The sequence below is a fragment of the Bombina bombina genome, chromosome 5 (assembly GCF_027579735.1).
Source record: "Bombina bombina isolate aBomBom1 chromosome 5, aBomBom1.pri, whole genome shotgun sequence".
Classification (NCBI taxonomy): Eukaryota; Metazoa; Chordata; class Amphibia; order Anura; family Bombinatoridae; genus Bombina; species Bombina bombina.
Window position 1 is genome coordinate 502,988,151 of NC_069503.1, and position 20,518 is coordinate 503,008,668.

A 20,518-nucleotide genomic window follows, 5' to 3' on the forward strand; every position below is an offset into this window, starting at 1 on the left:
ATAAAATTATGGGAGAAAGTTCTATAGGATACATTTTAAAGGGAATTGTTTTCAAATATTTCTATCATGTATATGAACAAGCAGCTGTTAAAAAGGAGAAACGTACATTAAAAGGTTAACATACCATAGTGTAGTTGTATTAAAAGGTTAAAGGGACATTTAACCCCCAATGTTTATTTCATGACTGAGTGTACGAGTTTAAAAAAATGCTTCAAATTTTCTTCTATTATCAAATGTATTTAGCTCTTGCAGTACTCTTTGTTAAAGAGAATACCTAGGTAGGTAGAGTGTATGTGCCTGGACTACATGGCAGCAGTTTTGCAAGATTGCTTTTGACCACTAGACAGCAGCAATGTTTGCCCAATGTTAAATACATTATTGCAAAACTGCTGCCATATAATGCTCTAGACACAAACGCTCTTGGGCCCGATCCGATATGCAGCGTCGCCCGCAAAAGCCGGCGACGCCAAATATTGCGCTGGTTTGGTATCCTATATACGGCGTAACATAGAAGTTACGCTCATATATTTCTGCCTTTGGCCATAGTTTTTTGGCCCATAGACAGGTATACCAAGCCCGCGCAGTTTGGTATCCAATATACAGCGTAATGACTTACGTGCGAAAATTGAGAAATCTTACTCCATTTTCACCTCGCCACAAAATGCAGGTGTAGTAAGCCTTATGCTGAGTATTGGAGCCCCGTAACTCACTAAACTGCCTGCAAAATAAAACCTAACGCATGCGCAATGTCTATCTACCTGTCAACCGCAATCCCCCGCCGCAATCCCTAATAAAGTTTTTAACCCCTAAACCGCTGCTCCCGGACCCCGCCGCCACTTACATTAAATGTCTAACCCCCTAATGTGATCCCCCTACACCGCCGCCACCTACATTAAAATTATTACCCCCTAATGTAATTCCCCTACACCGCCGCCATCTATATTAAAATTATTACCCCCTAATGTGAGCCCCCTACCCCGCTGCCACCTATTTTAACTACATTACCCCCTAATCTAATCCCCCTACCCCGCCGCCACCTAATTTAAAATGATTAACCCCTAATCTAATCCCCCTACCCCTCTGCCGCCTATTTTAAAATGATTAAACCCCTAATCTAATCCCCCTACACCGCCGCCACCTATATTAAATGTATTACCCCCTAAAATACTAAAATGTCCCTACCCTAAACTAAATTACAAATAGCCCTGAAAAGGGCCTTTTGCGTGGCATTGCCCCAAAGTAACCAGCTCTATTACCAGCCCTTAAAAGGGCCTTTTGCAGGCATTGCCCCAAAGTAACCAGCTCTTTTACCAGCCCTTAAAAGGGCCTTTTGCGGGGCATTATCACAAAGTAATCAGCTCTTTACCTGTAATCTGACCCCCCTACACCGCCGCCACCTATATTAAATATATTAACCCCTAATCTAATCCCCCTACACCGCCGCCACCTATATTAACCCCTAATCTGACCCCCCCTACACTGCCGCCAACTATATTAACTATACGGTATTAACCCTAAACACCCCTAACCTTACACTTATTAACCCCTAATCTGCCGCCCCCGCTATCGCTGACACCTGCATTATATTATTAACCCCTAATCTGCCGCTCCGTAAACCGCCGCTACCTACATTATCCCTATGTACCCCTAATCTGCTGCCCCTAACACCGCCGACCCCTATATTATATTTATTAACCCCTAATCTGCCCCCCTCAACGTCGCCTCCACCTGCCTACACTTATTAACCCCTAATCTGCCGAGCGGACCGCACCGCTACTATAATAAAGTTATTAACCTCTAATCCGCCTCACTCCCGCCTCAATAACCCTATAATAAATAGTATTAACCCCTAATCTGCCCTCCCTAACATCGCCGACACCTAACTTCAATTATTAAACCCTAATCTGCCGACCGAATCTCGCCGCTACTCTAATAAATGTATTAACCCCTAAAGCTAAGTCTAACCCTAACCCTAACACCCCCCTAAATTAAATATAATTTAAATCTAACGAAATAAATTAACTCTTATTAAATAAATTAATCCTATTTAAAGCTAAATACTTACCTGTAAAATAAACCCTAATATAGCTACAATATAAATTATAATTATATTATAGCTATTTTAGGATTTATATTTATTTTACAGGTAACTTTGTATTTATTTTAACCAGGTACAATAGCTATTAAATAGTTAAGAACTATTTAATAGCTAAAATAGTTAAAATATTTACAAAATTACCTGTAAAATAAATCCTAACCTAAGTTACAATTAAACCTAACACTACACTATCAATAAATAAATTAAATGAAATACCTACAATTATCTACAATTAAACCTAACACTACACTATCAATAAATTAATTAAATACAATATCTACAAATAAATACAATTAAATCAACTAACTAAAGTACAAAAAATAAAAAAGAACTAAGTTACAAAAAATAAAAAAATATTTACAAACATTAGAAAAATATTACAACAATTTTAAACTAATTACACCTACTCTAAGCCCCCTAATAAAATAACAAAGCCCCCCAAAATAAAAAAATGCCCTACCCTATTCTAAATTACAAAAGTTCAAAGCTCTTTTACCTTACCAGCCCTTAAAAGGACCTTTTGTGGGGCATGCCCCAAAGAATTCAGCTCTTTTGCCTGTAAAAAAACCCATACAATACCCCCCCCAACATTACAACCCACCACCCACATACCCCTAATCTAACCCAAACCCCCCTTAAATAAACCTAACACTAAGCCCCTGAAGATCTTCCTACCTTATCTTCACCTCGCCGGGTATCACCACCGATCGGTCTTGGCTCCTAAATCTTCATCCAACCCAAGCGGGGGCTGGCGATCCATAATCCTGCGGCTGAAGAGGTCCAGAAGAGGCTCCAAAGTCTTCATCCTATCCGGGAAGAAGAGGCGATCCAGACCGGCAACCATCTTGATCCAAGCTGCATCTTCTATCTTCATCCGATGAGGAACGGCTCCATCGTGAAGACCTCCAGCGCGGATCAATCTTCTTCCTCCGACGTCCAACTGAAGAATGACGGTTCCTTTAAGGGACGTCATCCAAGATGGCGTCCCTCGAATTCCGATTGGCTGATAGGATTCTATCAGCCAATCGGAATTAAGGTAGGAAAATTCTGATTGGCTGATGGAATCAGCCAATCAGAATCAAGTTCAATCTGATTGGCTGACCCGGAACAGCCAATAGAATGCAAGCTCAATCTGATTGGCTGATTGGATCAGCCAATCGGATTGAACTTGATTCTGATTGGCTGATTCCATCAGCCAATCAGAATTTTCCTACCTTAATTCCGATTGGCTGATAGAATCCTATCAGCCAATTGGAATTCGAGGGACGCCATCTTGAATGACGTCCCTTAAAGGAACCGTCATTCTTCAGTTGGACGTCGGAGGAAGAAGATTGATCCGCGCTGGAGGTCTTCACGATGGAGCCGTTCCTCATCGGATGAAGATAGAAGATGCCGCTTGGATCAAGATGGTTGCCGGTCTGGATCGCCTCTTCTTCCCGGATAGGATGAAGACTTTGGAGCCTCTTCTGGACCTCTTCAGCCGCAGGATTATGGATCGCCAGCATCCGCTTGGGTTCGATGAAGATTTAGGAGCCAGGACCAATCGGTGGTGATACCCGGCGAGGTGAAGATAAGGTAGGAAGATCTTCAGGGGCTTAGTGTTAGGTTTATTTAAGGGGGGTTTGGGTTAGATTAGGGGTATGTGGGTGGTGGGTTGTAATTTTGGGGGGGGTATTGTATGTTTTTTTTTACAGGCAAAAGAGCTGAATTCTTTGGGGCATGCCCCACAAAAGGTCCTTTTAAGGGCTGGTAAGGTAAAAGAGCTTTGAACTTTTGTAATTTAGAATAGGGTAGGGCATTTTTTTTATTTTGGGGGTCTTTGTTATTTTATTAGGGGGCTTAGAGTAGGTGTAATTAGTTTAAAATTGTTGTAATATTTTTCTAATGTTTGTAAATATTTTTAATTTTTTTGTAACTTAGTTCTTTTTTATTTTTTGTACTTTAGTTAGTTTATTTAATTGTATTTATTTGTAGATATTGTATTTAATTAATTAATTGATAGTGTAGTGTTAGGTTTCATTGTAGATAATTGTAGGTATTTTATTTAATTAATTTATTGATAGTGTAGTGTTAGGTTTAATTGTAACGTAGGTTAGGATTTATTTTACAGGTAATTTTGTAATTATTTTAACTAGATAGCTATTAAATAGCTCTTAACTATTTAATAGCTATTGTACCTGGTTAAAATAATTACAAAGTTGCCTGTAAAATAAATATTAATCCTAAAATAGCTAAGATATAATTATAATTTATATTGTAGCTATATTAGGATTTATTTTACAGGTAAGTATTTAGATTTAAATAGGAATAATTTATTTAATAAGACTTAATTTATTTCGTTAAATAAAAATTATATTTAACTTAGGGGGGTGTTAGTGTTACGGTTAGAATTAGCTTAAGGGGTTAAACAATTTATTAGAGTAGCGGTGAGCTCCGATCGGCAGATTAGGGGTTAATACTTGAAGTTAGCTGTCGGTGATGTTAGGGAGGGCAGATTAGGGGTTAATACTATTTATTATAGGGTTATTGAGGCGGGAGTGAGGCGGATTAGGGGTTAATACATTTATTATACTAGCGGTGAGCTCCGTTCGGCAGATTAGGGGTTAATTATTGTAGGTAGCTGGCGGCGACGTTGTGGGGGGCAGGTTAGGGGTTAATAAATATAATATAGGGGTTGGCGGTGTTAGGGGCAGCAGATTAGGGGTACATAAGTATAACGTAGGTGGCGGTCGGCAGATTAGGGGTTAAAAAAATTTAATAGAGTGGCGGCGATGTGGGGGGACCTCGGTTTAGGGGTACATAGGTAGTTTATGGGTGTTAGTGTACTTTAGAGCACAGTAGTTAAGAGCTTTATAAACCGGCGTTAGCCCAGAAAGCTCTTAACTACTGACTTTTTTCTGCGGCTGGAGTTTTGTCGTTAGATTTCTAACGCTCACTTCAGCCACGATTCTAAATACCGGCGTTAGAAAGATCCCATTGAAAAGATAGGATACGCAAATGACGTAAGGGGATCTGCGGTATGGAAAAGTCGCGGCTGGAAAGTGAGCGTTAGACCCTTTAATGACTGGCTCCAAATACCAGAGGGCGGTAAAAACCAGCGTTAGGAGCCTCTAACGCTGGTTTTCACGGCTACCGCCCAACTCTAAATCTAGGCCATAGTTAATATAGTTATTATATTATATATATTAACTATATTAACCCTATCTAACCCTAACACCCCTAACGTAATTATTATTGCAATAAATCTAAATAGTATTAATCTTATTAACTTAAATATTCCTATCTAAAACTAAATACTTACCTATAAATAAACCTTAAGATAGCTACAATATAATTAATAATTACATTGTAGCTATTTTAGGGTTTATATTTATTTTACAGGTAACTTGGTATTTATTTTAACTAGGTACAATAGCTATTAAATAGTTAATAACTATTTAATAGCTACCTAGTTAAAATAATTACCAATTTACCTGTAAAATAAATCCTAACCTAAGTTAAAAATATACCTACACTATCAATAAATTAATTAAATAAACTACAATTATCTAAACTAAAATATAATTAAATACACTAAACTAAATTACAAAAACAAACAAACACTAATTTACAAAAAATAAAAAAAGATTACAAGAAATGTAAGCTAATTACACCTAATCTAAGCCCCCTAATAAAATAACAAAGCCCCCCAAAATAAAAAAAATGTCCCTACCCTAAACTAAATTACAAAAAGTAATCAGCTCTATTACCAGCCCTTAAAAGGGTCTTTTGTGGGGCATTGCCCCAAAGTTATCAGCTCTTTTACCTGTGAAAATAAAGAACAACCCCCCCATTACAACCCACCACCCACACACCCCTACTCTAAAACCCACCCTATCCCCCCTTAAAAAAACCTAAGTCTTAAAACCTATTCTAATCAGCCAATAGAATTACAGTAGCTCTTATTCTATTGGCTATTCAAATTAGCCAATAGAATTAAAGTAGCTTTCATCCGATTGGCTGATTTGAATTTGAAGGCTCAAATCAGCCAATAGGAATTCAAGGGACGCCATTTTTAATTGCGTACCTTGAATTCCTATTCAGTGTACAGCGGCAATTGTATGAAGAGGATCCTCCACGCACCATGGCTCGGGTCTTCAGTTCCAGCGTCGCCGATCTTCAGTTCCTACATCGCCGGTCTTCAGTTCCAGGGAGGACGGTCTTCAGCTCCACGGTCATCGGTCTTCAACTCCTCCACTCCGCGCCGGCTGGTTCCTGGAAGAAGAAGAGGTCGCCGCCTGGAAAAAGACTTCTCCGTCTGGAACAGGACCTTCTCCGCTGGTCTTCAGGACAGGTAAGGAGCACTTGGGGGTTAGACTTAGTTTTTTTTAAGGGGGGATAGGGTGGGTTTTAGAGTAGGGGTGTGTGGGTGGTGGGTTGTAATGGGGGGGTTGTTCTTTTTTTCACAGGTAAAAGAGCTGATTACTTTGGGGCAATGCCCCACAAAAGGCCCTTTTAAGGGCTGGTAATAGAGCTGATTACTTTTTGTAATTTAGTTTAGGGTAGGGACATTTTTTATTTTGGGGGGCTTTGTTATTTTATTAGGGGGCTTAGATTAGGTGTAATTATCTTAAAATTCTTGTAATCTTCTTTTTTTATTTTTTTGTAATTTAGTGTTTGTTTGTTTTTTGTAATTTAGTTTAGTGTATTTAATTATATTTTAGTTTAGATATTGTAGTTTATTTAATTAATTTATTGATAGTGTAGGTGTATTTGTAACTTTAGGATTTATTTTACTTTAGGATTTATTTTACAGGTAAATTGGTAATTATTTTAACTAGGTAGCTATTAAATAGTTATTAACAATTTAATAGCTATTGTACCTAGTTAAAATAAATACCAAGTTACCTGTAAAATAAATATAAACCCTAAAATAGCTACAATGTAATTATTAATTATATTGTAGCTATCTTAAGGTTTATTTTATAGGTAAGTATTTAGTTTTAAATAGGAATATTTTAGTTAATAAGATTAATATTATTTAGATTTATTGCAATAATAATTAAGTTAGGGGTGTTAGGGTTAATATAGTTAATATATATAATATAATAACTATATTAACTATATTAACCCTAATATAATTAGGGTTAATATAGTTAATATAGGTGGCGGCGGTGTAGGGGGGTCAGATTAGGGGTTAATATAGTTAATATAGGTGGCGGCGGTGTAGGGGGATTAGATTAGGGGTTAATTTATTTAATATAGGTGGCGGCGGTGTAGGGGGGTCAGATTACAGGCAAAAGAACTGATTACTTTGTGACAATGCCCCGCAAAAGGCCCTTTTAAGGGCTGGTAAAAGAGCTGGTTACTTTGGGGCAATGCCCCGCAAAAGGCCCTTTTAAGGGCTGTTAATAGAGCTGGTTACTTTGGGGCAATGCCACACAAAAGGCCCTTTTCAGGGCTATTTGTAATTTAGTTTAGGGTAGGGACATTTTAGTATTTTAGGGGGTAATACATTTATTATAGGTGGCGGTGGTGTAGGGGGATTAGATTAGGGGTTAATGTAGTTAAAATAGGTGGCGGCGGGGTAGGGGGCTCACATTAGTGGGTAATAATTTTAATATAGATGGTGGCGGTGTAGGGGGCTCATATTAGGGGGTTAGACATTTAATATAGGTGGCGGCGGTGTAGGGGGGTCAGATTAGGGGGTAGTATATATAATGTAGGTGGCGGCGGGGTAGGGGGCTCACATTAGGGGGTAATATAGTTAAAATAGGTGGCGGTGGTGTAGGGGGATCATATAAGCGGGTAATATAGTTAATGTAGCTGGCGGCGGGGTCTGGGAGCGGCGGTTTAGGGGTTAATACATTTATTGTTAGGAGTGAGAGGGGGGATTGCGGATAGAGGGGTATACGTGTCGGGCTATGTTTGGGAGGCGTTAGACAGTTACGGGCGATTTTATAATTTAGTTTTTGTAAGCGGCGGCAGTTTCTAAAGTGCCGTAAGTCACTGGCGACTCCAGAAATTTGTACTTATGAAGATTTCTGGACATCGCTAGTTTGTCAGACTTATGTTACTTTAGCATCTGACGGCGCTGTATATGTGATAGCTCGAGTTGCGAGCTGAAACTACGGGCGGCGCAGGTTTCCGTGCTTGCGCCGAAACCTGCACCGTATATCGGATTGCACCCCTTGAGCCTACCTGCTTTTCAATAAATAAAGGATAGCAAGATTGCAATATAAATATGACAATGAAAGTAATTTGGATTTTTTTTTTAATTAGGCTCTCTAAATCTGCAGTACAGCCAAGCAAAAAAAAGGTAGGAAAAGAATTAAAGGGACACTGAACCCAATTTTTTTCTTTTGTGATTCAAATAGAGCATGACATTTTAAGCAACTTTCTAATTTACTCCTATTATCAATTTTTCTTTATTCTCTTGGTATCTTTATTTGAAATGTAAGAATGTAAGTTTAGATGCCGGCCCATTTTTGGTGAACAAACTGGGTTGTCCTTGCTGATTGGTGGATAAATTCATCCACCAATAAAAAAGTGCTGTCCAGAGGTCTGAACCAAGAAAAAAAGCTTAGATTCCTTCTTTTTCAAATAAAGATAGCAAGAGAATGAAGAAAAAATGATAATAGGAGTAAATTAGAACGTTGCTTAAAATTGTATTCTCTATCTGAATCATGAAAGAAAAAAATTGGGTTCAGTGTCCCTTTAAGAGCAAAAAAATAGGAACAAGGAAAAAAAAGATGTGCAAAAGGAAATAAAACATCATCAGAAAAATAACAAGGTTGGGTTTCATGGACTCTCACTACCATAAAAGAAATTAAAATGATTAGGTAAGGGGGGCATGTCCAAGCAGCAGCTCTGTGTAGTTGCACTTTTCTAAACTCCGGGAGAAAAGAATATAATCCGCCGATTATTTCTACAATCCTACAGCTGTTTACTACTAGTACAAGTGGCGTTGTACTCCTTCAGATCAGCAAGCAGTAATATTTTCCAAAGGGCTGTATTTATGATCCCTGAGACGAAAAAGGACAACTGAGGCCTGGAGCGGCGGCTACTATACAGGCAACGTTCCCCCCTAAGAAATACCTACGGTAATTTGCCAGACACCTTACTATCGCAATACCTTGGTTTTACAAAAGTGAATAACATTTTACAAAAGCGACTAACTTCCTCCAGTTGGGCAACTGAAAAACGTGAGACGCTACAAATGTCAAAAATGGTAGTATATACTGACGATCTCTCTAACACCTTGGAACGCAGAATGGCCAAATTAGAAGCACTGTTTCCGGCTCTGATGGACAAAGCTTCATCTGAAAAAGATTTACAAATACTTATAGAACGAACATCAAGTGCATGGAACAAGCCAAACAACTTCGACATTTACCAGTGGAGGGACATGCGCCAACCCAAAAACTAGAAGAGATAGGCCTGATCATCACGCCAAACGACAATATGAATATCTGCCCAGGTGGCAGCTCTCTAATATCACCCCTGCCGATATATCTAAGGGACAAGCACAGAGTAGCAAACGACAAGCACTCATATGACCCTCGGGCCAAATACCTAATTACGGAGCGGGATATTTCCAAGGAAAACAGCGCCACCACACTTTCCAAGATGGCGCCTACCTCCATACTGAGCAGATCTCGGATGAGAGATCTAAACCTAAACAACACTAAAGCCAGCAAAGAAGATCAGGGACTACCTCTCATCTCATCATATTGCACCGGACTGACAAAGAAGCAGTTTACGAGAGGGCGAAATCTGGAGCCCATACCGCTGCTGTGTGGGCTTGGGGGGGACCCCTGGGTGGCCGAGGATCCTGATGAATCAAGTCCTCTATCTACTTTGGCAAGTCCGGAGGACAATCTAACCCTTGTACAAGATATTAAGGTCTCTGCCTTGATGCAAGATATTAAAGGGACTTTGAACAATGTTAATGCATCTCATGCTCTTATAAGGGCTAGATTATTCAGCTTAACAATGGATGTTATTGAAAACATCCAAATCTCTATTAATAAGGACAACACTGAAGTGATTGCTCAGCAGGCAATCTTAAATGGCGGATAGCATTTCTGTAAAGCTCCTGTACCAACGGATCTTTTATTCAAAGGATTAGGTTATTATAGAGAAAAGTTAAATGATGCTCAGTTATGTTCTGAGTTAAGTTAATAACGTCTTAACCACTTATGTTATAAGCTAACAAATAAATTAGCTGGAAAGAATAGATATGCACAACTGTATTAACTTAAAATGCAGTAATATTTAGACTAATAGTAAACAATGTCCACAAAATGTATTATCTATAACTATCATACTGTTTGTTGAAATAACACCTATACTAATGGTGCTCAGACTGCAGGTTTATTTTATAGCCTCCCTCGTGGCTGACGGCCGCATCGGCGAATGTGAGGAAATATACAGCCTATAATGCAACTGACATGCCATATTTTACCAAAAACTACGAAAACTGCTAATTTTCCACTAGATCTTCTCGCAGATGAGAATGAAATTTTTAACCCATTAATGAAGATCTGATGATAGATTTCTTATTATAAACATCACTGAGCAAATTAGTCTACTCTTATCACTTACAGGGCACAAACTGCATAATATCAGATATGTATGTATTTCAATCATTACTCAACTATAAAGTATTATTGTATGATCTAGAAAAAGCTGCTGAAACGTTAAATATTAAACACATATAATTATTCTGTTATGATTGAAAACATTAGCCAAGGTTTTGCTGGAAATATCAATGATGTAATCTTCTCTGGTACATTACATCTCCACCTTCCTACAATTTAATCCATATCTTTACAGGGAGTGCAGAATTATTAGGCAAACGAGTATTTTGACCACATCATCCTCTTTATGCATGCTGTCTTACTCCAAGCTGTATAGGCTCGAAAGCCTACTACCAATTAAGCATATTAGGTGATGTGCATCTCTGTAATGAGAAGGGGTGTGGTCTAATGACATCAACACCCTATATCAGGTTTGCATAATTATTAGGCAACTTCCTTTCCTTTGGCAAAATGGGTCAAAAGAAGGACTTGACAGGCTCAGAAAAGTCAAAAATAGTGAGATATCTTGCAGAGTGATGCAGCACTCTTAAAATTGCAAAGCTTCTGAAGCGTGATCATCGAACAATCAAGCGTTTCATTCAAAATAGTCAACAGGGTCGCAAGAAGCGTGTGGAAAAACCAAGGCGCAAAATAACTGCCCATGAACTGAGAAAAGTCAAGCGTGCAGCTGCCAAGATGCCACTTGCCACCAGTTTGGCCATATTTCAGAGCTGCAACATCACTGGAGTGCCCAAAAGCACAAGGTGTGCAATACTCAGAGACATGGCCAAGGTAAGAAAGGCTGAAAGACGACCACCACTGAACAAGACACACAAGCTGAAACGTCAAGACTGGGCCAAGAAATATCTCAAGACTGATTTTTCTAAGGTTTTATGGACTGATGAAATGAGAGTGAGTCTTGATGGGCCAGATGGATGGGCCCGTGGCTGGATTGGTAAAGGGCAGAAAGCTCCAGTCCGACTCAGGCGCCAGCAAGGTGGAGGTGGAGTACTGGTTTGGGCTGGTATAATCAAAGATGAGCTTGTGGGGCCTTTTCGGGTTGAGGATGGAGTCAAGCTCAACTCCCAGTCCTACTGCCAGTTTCTGGAAGACACCTTCTTCAAGCAGTGGTACAGGAAGAAGTCTGCATCCTTCAAGAAAAACATGATTTTCATGCAGGACAATGCTCCATCACACGTGTCCAAGTACTCCACAGCGTGGCTAGCAAGAAAGGGTATAAAAGAAGAAAATCTAATGACATGGCCTCCTTGTTCACCTGATCTGAACCCCATTGAGAACCTGTGGTCCATCATCAAATGTGAGATTTACAAGGAGGGAAAACAGTACACCTCTCTGAACAGTGTCTGGGAGGCTGTGGTTGCTGCTGCACGCAATGTTGATGGTGAACAGATCAAAACACTGACAGAATCCATGGATGGCAGGCTTTTGAGTGTCCTTGCAAAGAAAGGTGGCTATATTGGTCACTGATTTGTTTTTGTTTTGTTTTTGAATGTCAGAAATGTATATTTGTGAATGTTGAGATGTTATATTGGTTTCACTGGTAAAAATAAATAATTGAAATGGGTATATATTTGTTTTTTGTTAAGTTGCCTAATAATTATGCACAGTAATAGTCACCTGCACACACAGATATCCCCCTAAAATAGCTAAAACTAAAAACAAACTAAAAACTACTTCCAAAAATATTCAGCTTTGATATTAATGAGTTTTTTGGGTTCATTGAGAACATGGTTGTTGTTCAATAATAAAATTAATCCTCAAAAATACAACTTGCCTAATAATTCTGCACTCCCTGTATTTTATTTGAACCACGGAGATGAAATTTCTATTTTCTCTACCTAACCCCTAGTATTGAACTGTTAGCACGATATAGGTCCAAGAGAGACCTAAAATGTTGAAGGGGTTAAAAAAAAAAAAAAAAAAAAAAGAGGACTGGACTTTCTTTCACATATGCTATGATATCAGAAATTATGTAATTATCTGACGTTTGTTTAACACTCTGTAAAAACATACAATTTGTTGTCCTCACAAATACAGAAGATAAATCTTCCTAGTCACAGGGTTACATGCCTGTATCAAAATCTCAATAATAGAAAAAACTCTCTGCCTACAAAATAGCCGTTCAATCTCTGTGCCATCAAGCTGAGATCTAGATGGAAAAACAAACCTTGAGACAGAAGGTCTGGGCTCAGAGGAAATGGCCAAGGTGGGCAACTGGACATCTAAACTAGATCTGAATAACAAACTCTGCGAGACCAAGCAATCAGAATTAGTGATGCCTCCTCTTGCCTGATTCTGGCAACCACTCTGGGTAGAAAAACCAGAGGAGGAAAAACACAGGCTACTCAAAATGACCATGGAGCCACCAGAGGATTAACAATATCTGCTTGAGGATCACTGGACCTCACACAGTACCTGGGAAGTTTGCGGTTCAACAGAGAATCCATAAATCTATCTCTGGGAGACCCCAAAAGTTTACTATCTGATTGAAAACAACCAGCTGGAGAATCATGAGGGAGAAAAAAATTTGGACCGCTTAGACCTGTTCCAGTTTGAACTTGTCTTCCAGACAAAATCAAAGGAACTCTGCTTCTGAGGAAAGGGATCAGATTTCTGTGTCCTGTTCTGACAAAAGTTTTATTTTTGGACTTCTTGCCCTGAGGAACAAAAACATTACCTCCAGTCAAAGTAGAGATAATATAATCCAAACAACATATTTTTCTGGAAAGAGATAAATAAAAACCTGGATTTAGAAACCATATCAGCAGACCAATAATTAACCATAAAGACCTTGTAGAAAGTAAATGTATTATAATGATGTAAAAAACAGCATTACAAATTAAAGCATCAACACATTTAAGCAATTCCAAAAGGTTTAAAAACATCTTTACTAGCAGAATCTTCAGAAAACTGCCCAAAAAAACTATTTAACCAAAAATGAAAGAAGCAGCAACTACAACAGCAATAGAAACTGCTGGTCTTAAAAAGATAACTTGCTTGCTGAACAGCTATCCCATTATAACTTCCTATCTAAACGTTTTTTAAGGGAAGAACTATTTTCCAAAGGAATAGTAGTACGTTTAGCCAAAGCAGAAATGGCCACGTCCACTTTGGGAACAGCTACCCAAAGTTTAATATTAGAAGCCGGTAAAGGATACATTTTTTTAAACCTTGCAGAAGGATGGAAAGGAATGTCTGGCTTAGCCCTTTACCTGCAGACTATCTCAGAGACAGCATCAGGGATAGGAAAAACCTCAAGAGATTTAACCATAGGTTTAAAAATGATGTCTAAATGATTTACAAACTTATCTTCATCTACTTAAGGATCTTTAACCTCTAAAGTAAGCAAAATCTCCTTTAAAACTGAACAATTATGTACAACTTTAAATAAAAAAAAGTGGATGATTCTTATTCTTGATCAGAGGAAGACCCCTGATCATCAGAGAAAACCTTTCCCACTGAGGACTCAGCAGCTTCATGACAGAAGCATTAACCTCAGCTTAGAGCTAGTAGAAGGTAAATTATGAACTGACCTTTTACGCTTACTTGGAGGAGCCATAGCTGCCAACATTTCCGACACTGTAGAGCAAATGAAGTCTTTAAATGTGCATAAATGTGCTGGTGGTAACACCTCTGCCTGTTTACAATAAACCCATTTAACACGGGTAAGAAAGTGTTCAGAGGACCCTGCTTCTAAAGTAGGTTAAGGGACAATATAGAAGGCACTATAACTGCAGAGTTAAGTGCATTATAGCCCTATCTTGAAGTAAGGAGAAAAAAAGTAACCCCTTCAAAAGTAGCTGTGAAAAAACTTAGGAGGCCAAAACTAATTAACCTGATACTAAAAAAAAAGAGAGTATCGCATTAGGATGCCCGACATCCCGATAGCGCACTAAGCAAAGAAAGGCATACTTGCGCTATTTCGATTTGCTGACACGTGTTAAAATGTACGCACATGAAAACCCACTGCGCATTAAAAAATGTACATGTGCGAAATACCTGGTGCACCTTAAAACCAAAAGTATATAAAAAATTTAAAGGGGAATTACTATATTAAATATATCTGTCCCAAAGATATATATATATATATATATATATATATATATATATATATATATATATATATATATATATATATATATATATATATAGCTGTGGAAACCAGTTGAAAGCCGAACCAGTGCTGAAACATTACAGCAGAGGATCTGAAATAGTATATTGTCAACCCAACAGAAGGAGACAAATGACAGGTCCCCACGACACCTGTGGAAGGCTTGTGACTAATTCCCAAAAGGTGAAAAAGTTCACTACCCATGCTCCAAATACATCTCTCCAACAAATACTGCACTCTGAGGGGAAATGGGTCTCAACTCCGTCTCAGAACCCCTCTAATTGAAGAATAATGTGCACATCTTCATCCTTCACCTTCTTCCAGCAGAGGCAAAGACAAGACTAGTTTCCAGTAAGATGGGAGGGATTTGGGAATCTATGCCTCCTCCTAATGGCCAGGAAGAGTAATTCCCAGGAGTAATCAGTGGTGGACTCTTACCACTTGTATGATTGAAAATACTTTCATGTCCCTTTAAAGTGATAGTAAACTTTCTGTTTATATAAACAGATCCATAGTGTTAGCGATATTTTAGATGGATTTTAATTCAACTCTAGTTTAATTTTCTCTAACTTATTTTTTAATGTAGTGCTTAAATTCAAATACCCTGTGCTCCAGACGCTCACTTAAAATATTTTTTTTTGTGAGCTAATGGTTTTGACTGTTTTCTAATCGTTGCTCTATCTACAAAAAAAACAAACAAAAAAAAAAAACAGTTTGAGTGTTGTATGGATAGAGTGCAGATTGGAGAACAGTTCAAACTGTTAGCTCACAAATGGCAGCTGATGAATTAAACTCCATCTAAAATATCGTTAACATCTACGTATTTATACAAACGTGAAAGTAAACCATCACTTTAAGCGAATATGTATTTTCTAGGAAATTTTATGTAACCTGTAAAAGCGAACACACGCTCCGGCTTTAGTAATCAATACAATCCCAAACAGCTATGAGTTATACCTGCTGCAGAGTGTACAATGAGAAAAACTATACATGTTTCTTCTTGTACACCCTGTGGCATGTGTATGTCATAGCTGTCTAGGAAACCTTGACTGAGGTGGAAATTTAAGAGGAACGCATGATGTGCTCTAGTCACCTAATGACCATTCATGGTATTAGCTCTATTCCAGATACAAACATACTGTAATAATAGGAAAAAGTGAACAAAGAGCTCAACTATAATGTAAAATATTCTATATAGAATCTTATAGATGAGGTGCAACCTGAAACATATATACAAAATGGGTATTTTAGAAAAGTGGATGTGCCAAAATAAGGTACATCCAAAAGACCAGGAATAAAGCACATTCACTATCTATAATACATTACAGAGACAAATGAGGTAATATGCAATATGCCTTCATGTGTGTAGTCACATATTTGTATATATATATATGTCGGTTTTAATATATTTATTACATAAAATGTATTCCTTTTGCTTATTACCTCATTTGTCTCTGTAATGTATTATAGATAGTGAGTGTGCTTTTTCCTGGTCTTTTGGATGTACCTTATTTCGGCACATCCACTTTTCTAATATACTGTAATAATAATCTCAATTTAATAATACCCAGCATGCGTATCCTCGAGTGCCTTATTCCTATAGCTATCTTTGTTACTAATATTCTACCTCATTGTGTATCCAGCAACAATAGCCCTGCTGAATCTGTAACAGTATTGCTCCCAGTAACAAAAGTAACAAAACGTAAGAGTTTGGGTTCAAGGTTAGGGATTAGGGTTAAGGCTAGGGTCAGCCTACTGCTTTGCCGCATCCATTTCCAGCAGCAATGATGTTAAATGGACATTACTATCATGCATATGACATTTTAGCTGTAGAATACTTTATATGCACACTTTGTGAGACATCAGGTTCCTACTGAGCATGTGCAAGAGTTTACAACGTATACGTATATGAGTCTTTGATTGGTTAATGGCTGTCACATTGACTTTTTATGATGCACTTGTTTCAGCTCTACTGGTCCTTTAAGAAAAAGTATTTACATTTAAATTGAAACTAACTGCAGCATTAGTAATGTGGTTTCAACTAATCCTTAATGACTAATAAGGACAACAGCCTCTGCTGTACTGGTGGAGAGAATAAAAACCACAAATATCCTTTACACCTTTACACACAATTTATGTAGGTTAATACATAAACTGTAAAGGTCTGGAGGCAGGGAGTCTATTCAGCTAAGGCTTCTATTATGTCTGGTGTTCTCAGAACAGCTGCCCTGATTGATACGTTGTACAGAATCGTTGCTTATACAGATTAAAATTAAATGAAAATTATAATAATTATGCACTTGAGAATCGTTTTTTACAAAAATCACTTGTTTTCGTTTTAGGCATAATAATAATTTAGAATAGCACAGCTGCCACTTAGTATTTCTTTTAAAAACAAGTGCTATAGAATAATGAGATTTTAGGCCTAAAAGAGCATAGGTGTACCTTGCAAAAAACAACTGCAGAGAATTACCTCAGACATGGTTTTTGCTGTGAGCCACTCCGGGGGTATGTGGAAATGTGCCCCAGCTGAGTCTCCTAGAAGAATTATGCCCTTAGCATCTGTACCTGTAAATTAAAAAAAAAAAAAAATTTACCACAGAGATTTACTTTCATCATTTTTTCTTTCATCATTCAGCTAGAACATGCACGTTTAAACACCTCTCCAATTTACTTAAATTATCTAAATTGTTTCTTCTATTGTTATCCTTTATTGAAAAACATATATTTGTTGAATTAGCAGCAATGCAGTATATGGAGTTAGCTGCTGATTAGTGGCTGCACAAATATGCTTCTTTTTATTGTCACATACAATGTGTTCGGCGCGCTCACAGCAGTTCATGGCTGCTATGTCAACTTAAAATACCAAGTGAATGAAGCAAATTTGATAATGGAAATAAATTGGAAAGTGGTTTAAAATTGTATGCGCTATCTGAATCATTAAAGTGATACGCTGTTTCATTAGAGCATGTCATTTTTGAATTACATATCCCAGCAAACTATTGGCCAGTTGGGCACAAAATCGCAAGCAGTATGGAACACTCATAATACACTCACACACAATCCATACAGCTTGCATTTTCAGCACTGAAATGGTTAATATTTATTGTGCGAGCTGTAGTATGCATATTTCCCTCCAGTAATAGATCTCTATAGGGAAACTCACTAAAATTACTTATGTCAGATAACATGAACCTGCAAAACTGTTTGAGCACAAAATTTCACTTAAATAATGGCATTTTCTATATATTTATTTGCAATATACGTTCCATGTTGATTGTACAAATTTGACTTTACCCATTTATACACATAAACATCCACACATATGTCTTTTATCCCATCCCACCCTTTCCCCAACACCTTTTTCCCCCCCATAATTATTAACCTTTCATTAATTTATTTACAAAGCATTTCAAATTGTATCTGAATGCACAAAAGCAAGTGATAATAGTTAATACCAGGTTTTCAAAAGCATTATGGACCCAATGATCAAAAACTAGCCGGCATGCAGAGAAATCACACAAAATTGATTGTTTTTTTAAAAACCTTATATTGTAATTTAAGTATCTCTAGTTCACATCCAGAACCTTGCACACCAAGATAAACATCACTCAAGCTAGGATTTGCATTTCTGAAATTATTTGAGAGACCTTACAGTACTGACAAGGCTTTTTAGTTCATATTGCCTGATTAGAGAGCTTTAAAGAGACAGTCAAGTCCAAAAAAAACTTGATTCATAATTCAAATAGGGTATGTAATTTTAAACAACTTTCTAATTTACATTTATCACCAATTTTGCTTTGTTTTCTTGGTATTCTTAGTTAAAAGCTAAACATAGGTAGGCTCATATACTAATTTCTTAGACCTTGAAGGCCGCCTCTTATGTGAATTCATGTTGACAGTTTTTTTACCCCTAGAGGGCGTTAGTTCATATGTGTCATATAGATAACATTGAGCTCACGCACATGAAGTTACCTAGGAGTTAGCACTGATTGCCTAAAATGCAAGTCTGTCAAAATAACTGAAATAAGGGGGCAGTTTGCAGAGGCTTAGATACAAGGTAATCACAGATGTATTAATGTATTAATTAGGGTGACCATATTGCTGCTTTAAAAAGGGACACGTGAAAAATACATATGTCAGGGCTGTTAAAAGATATGTTTTCAATAATGTTCCATTATAAGAACCCTGGCAATATGTATTTTTCATATGCGTCCCTCTTTAAAGCAGCAATATGGTCATCCTAATATTAATATAACTGTGTTGGTTATGTGAAACTGGGGAATGGGTAATAAAGGGATTATCTATATTTCTAAACAACAACAATTCTGGTGTTGACGTCCCTTTAATCATTGGGCCCAAAGTGAAAAAAAAGCATTTTGGATTTTGTGCAAGTGCTAAACTTAACCAATGGGTGAAAATTAGCATATTTCTACAGATTTGCACTTTCTATTGAAAGTATAGGGCACACTATGTAGCCATAGTGTCCAACATTTGAAAAACAAAATTCCAGGGACACTTTGCAGCAGAGTCACACCCATGTGTGGTTTGCATTGCCCACCTCAATCCACCCCATAATAAGCACATATAATAATATTAGTTTGGATGACACTAGCTGTGTTCTATTTAAAACACTTTCAATAACTGTCCAGTTACCAAAACGGTCAATTATGACAATGTTTTTTTATTATTATTTTTTTCATTAAAGCTCTCACTATTTAGTATGGGTATTTTAAATGGATAAAAAATGTATCTAAGCCTTAAAGAAATCATAGAAATATTAAAATGTAATAACCCACATTGAAATATTCATAGTACATGAAGTATGTTATGGTATAGAAGAGAAATAAAAATGTAAAACCTTCACAGAACTTTTTTTCATAAGGTATTCCATCTTCTGTGTCGACACCCTAAAAAGAAAAAAAACAACGTAATTTTAATGAATGATACAATTGTTAGTAATGTTTAAACAAGTTCTCCTGTACATTTTAAGGAATATTTATTGGAAAAACATAATACATATCCTAATAACACACTGACAAAGATAATGGAATATGCTGGCACTTTTAAAAAACATAATGATAAATAATAATGATAATAATAATAATAATAATAATATAAGTACTAAAGAATATCAATTGTGTTTATTATAATTATTATGTGAAATTGGAACCTTATTATAGTGACATTAAACACAAACTTAAAGGGATACTAAACCCAAAGAGGACCATGTTGCCGCCTTGCAAATCTCCTCCACAGAAGCTTCATTTTTGAAAGCCCAGGATGAGGAGACAGTCCAAATGGAATGAGCCGTAATTCTCTCAGGAGGCTGCTGTTCAGCTGTCTCATAATTTGCCAGAGAGAACCACAAACAGGGCAGAAGATTTCCGAAAATCTGTAGATGCTTGGATATGATATTTTAAGACACGCAAAACATCCGGGTTATGCAACAGACATTCTTTCTTAAAAGAAGGATTAGGGAAAAAGAAGGAACAACAATTTCCTGATTAATGTTTCGATCCGACACAACCTTAGGGAGAAAACCCAACTTAGTACAAAGGACCACCTTATCTGCATGAAAAATAAGGTACGTGGAATCACACTGCAGAGCTGAAGAAATAGCAAAAAGAAACAAAACCTTCCAAGAGAACAATTTAATATCAACAGAAGGCATCGGCTCAAATGAAGCCTGCTCCAAAATTTTAAGAACAAGATTAAAACACCAAG

At 37.3% G+C, this 20,518-nt stretch overlaps 1 protein-coding gene across 2 annotated transcripts in view; it reads right to left on the reverse strand.

The window, feature by feature from the left end:
* The window catches only part of AOAH (acyloxyacyl hydrolase), a 411,773-nt gene that overhangs the window by 176,065 nt on the left and 215,190 nt on the right, over positions 1–20,518 (reverse strand). For both annotated transcript variants that reach the window (XM_053714415.1, XM_053714414.1), the window contains exons 10-11: positions 19,653–19,701; positions 17,265–17,359 (exon numbers count right to left, since the gene is read on the reverse strand). In XM_053714415.1, coding sequence (XP_053570390.1) covers positions 17,265–17,359; positions 19,653–19,701 — 144 coding nt within the window. The remainder of the gene's footprint in view (positions 1–17,264; positions 17,360–19,652; positions 19,702–20,518) is intronic.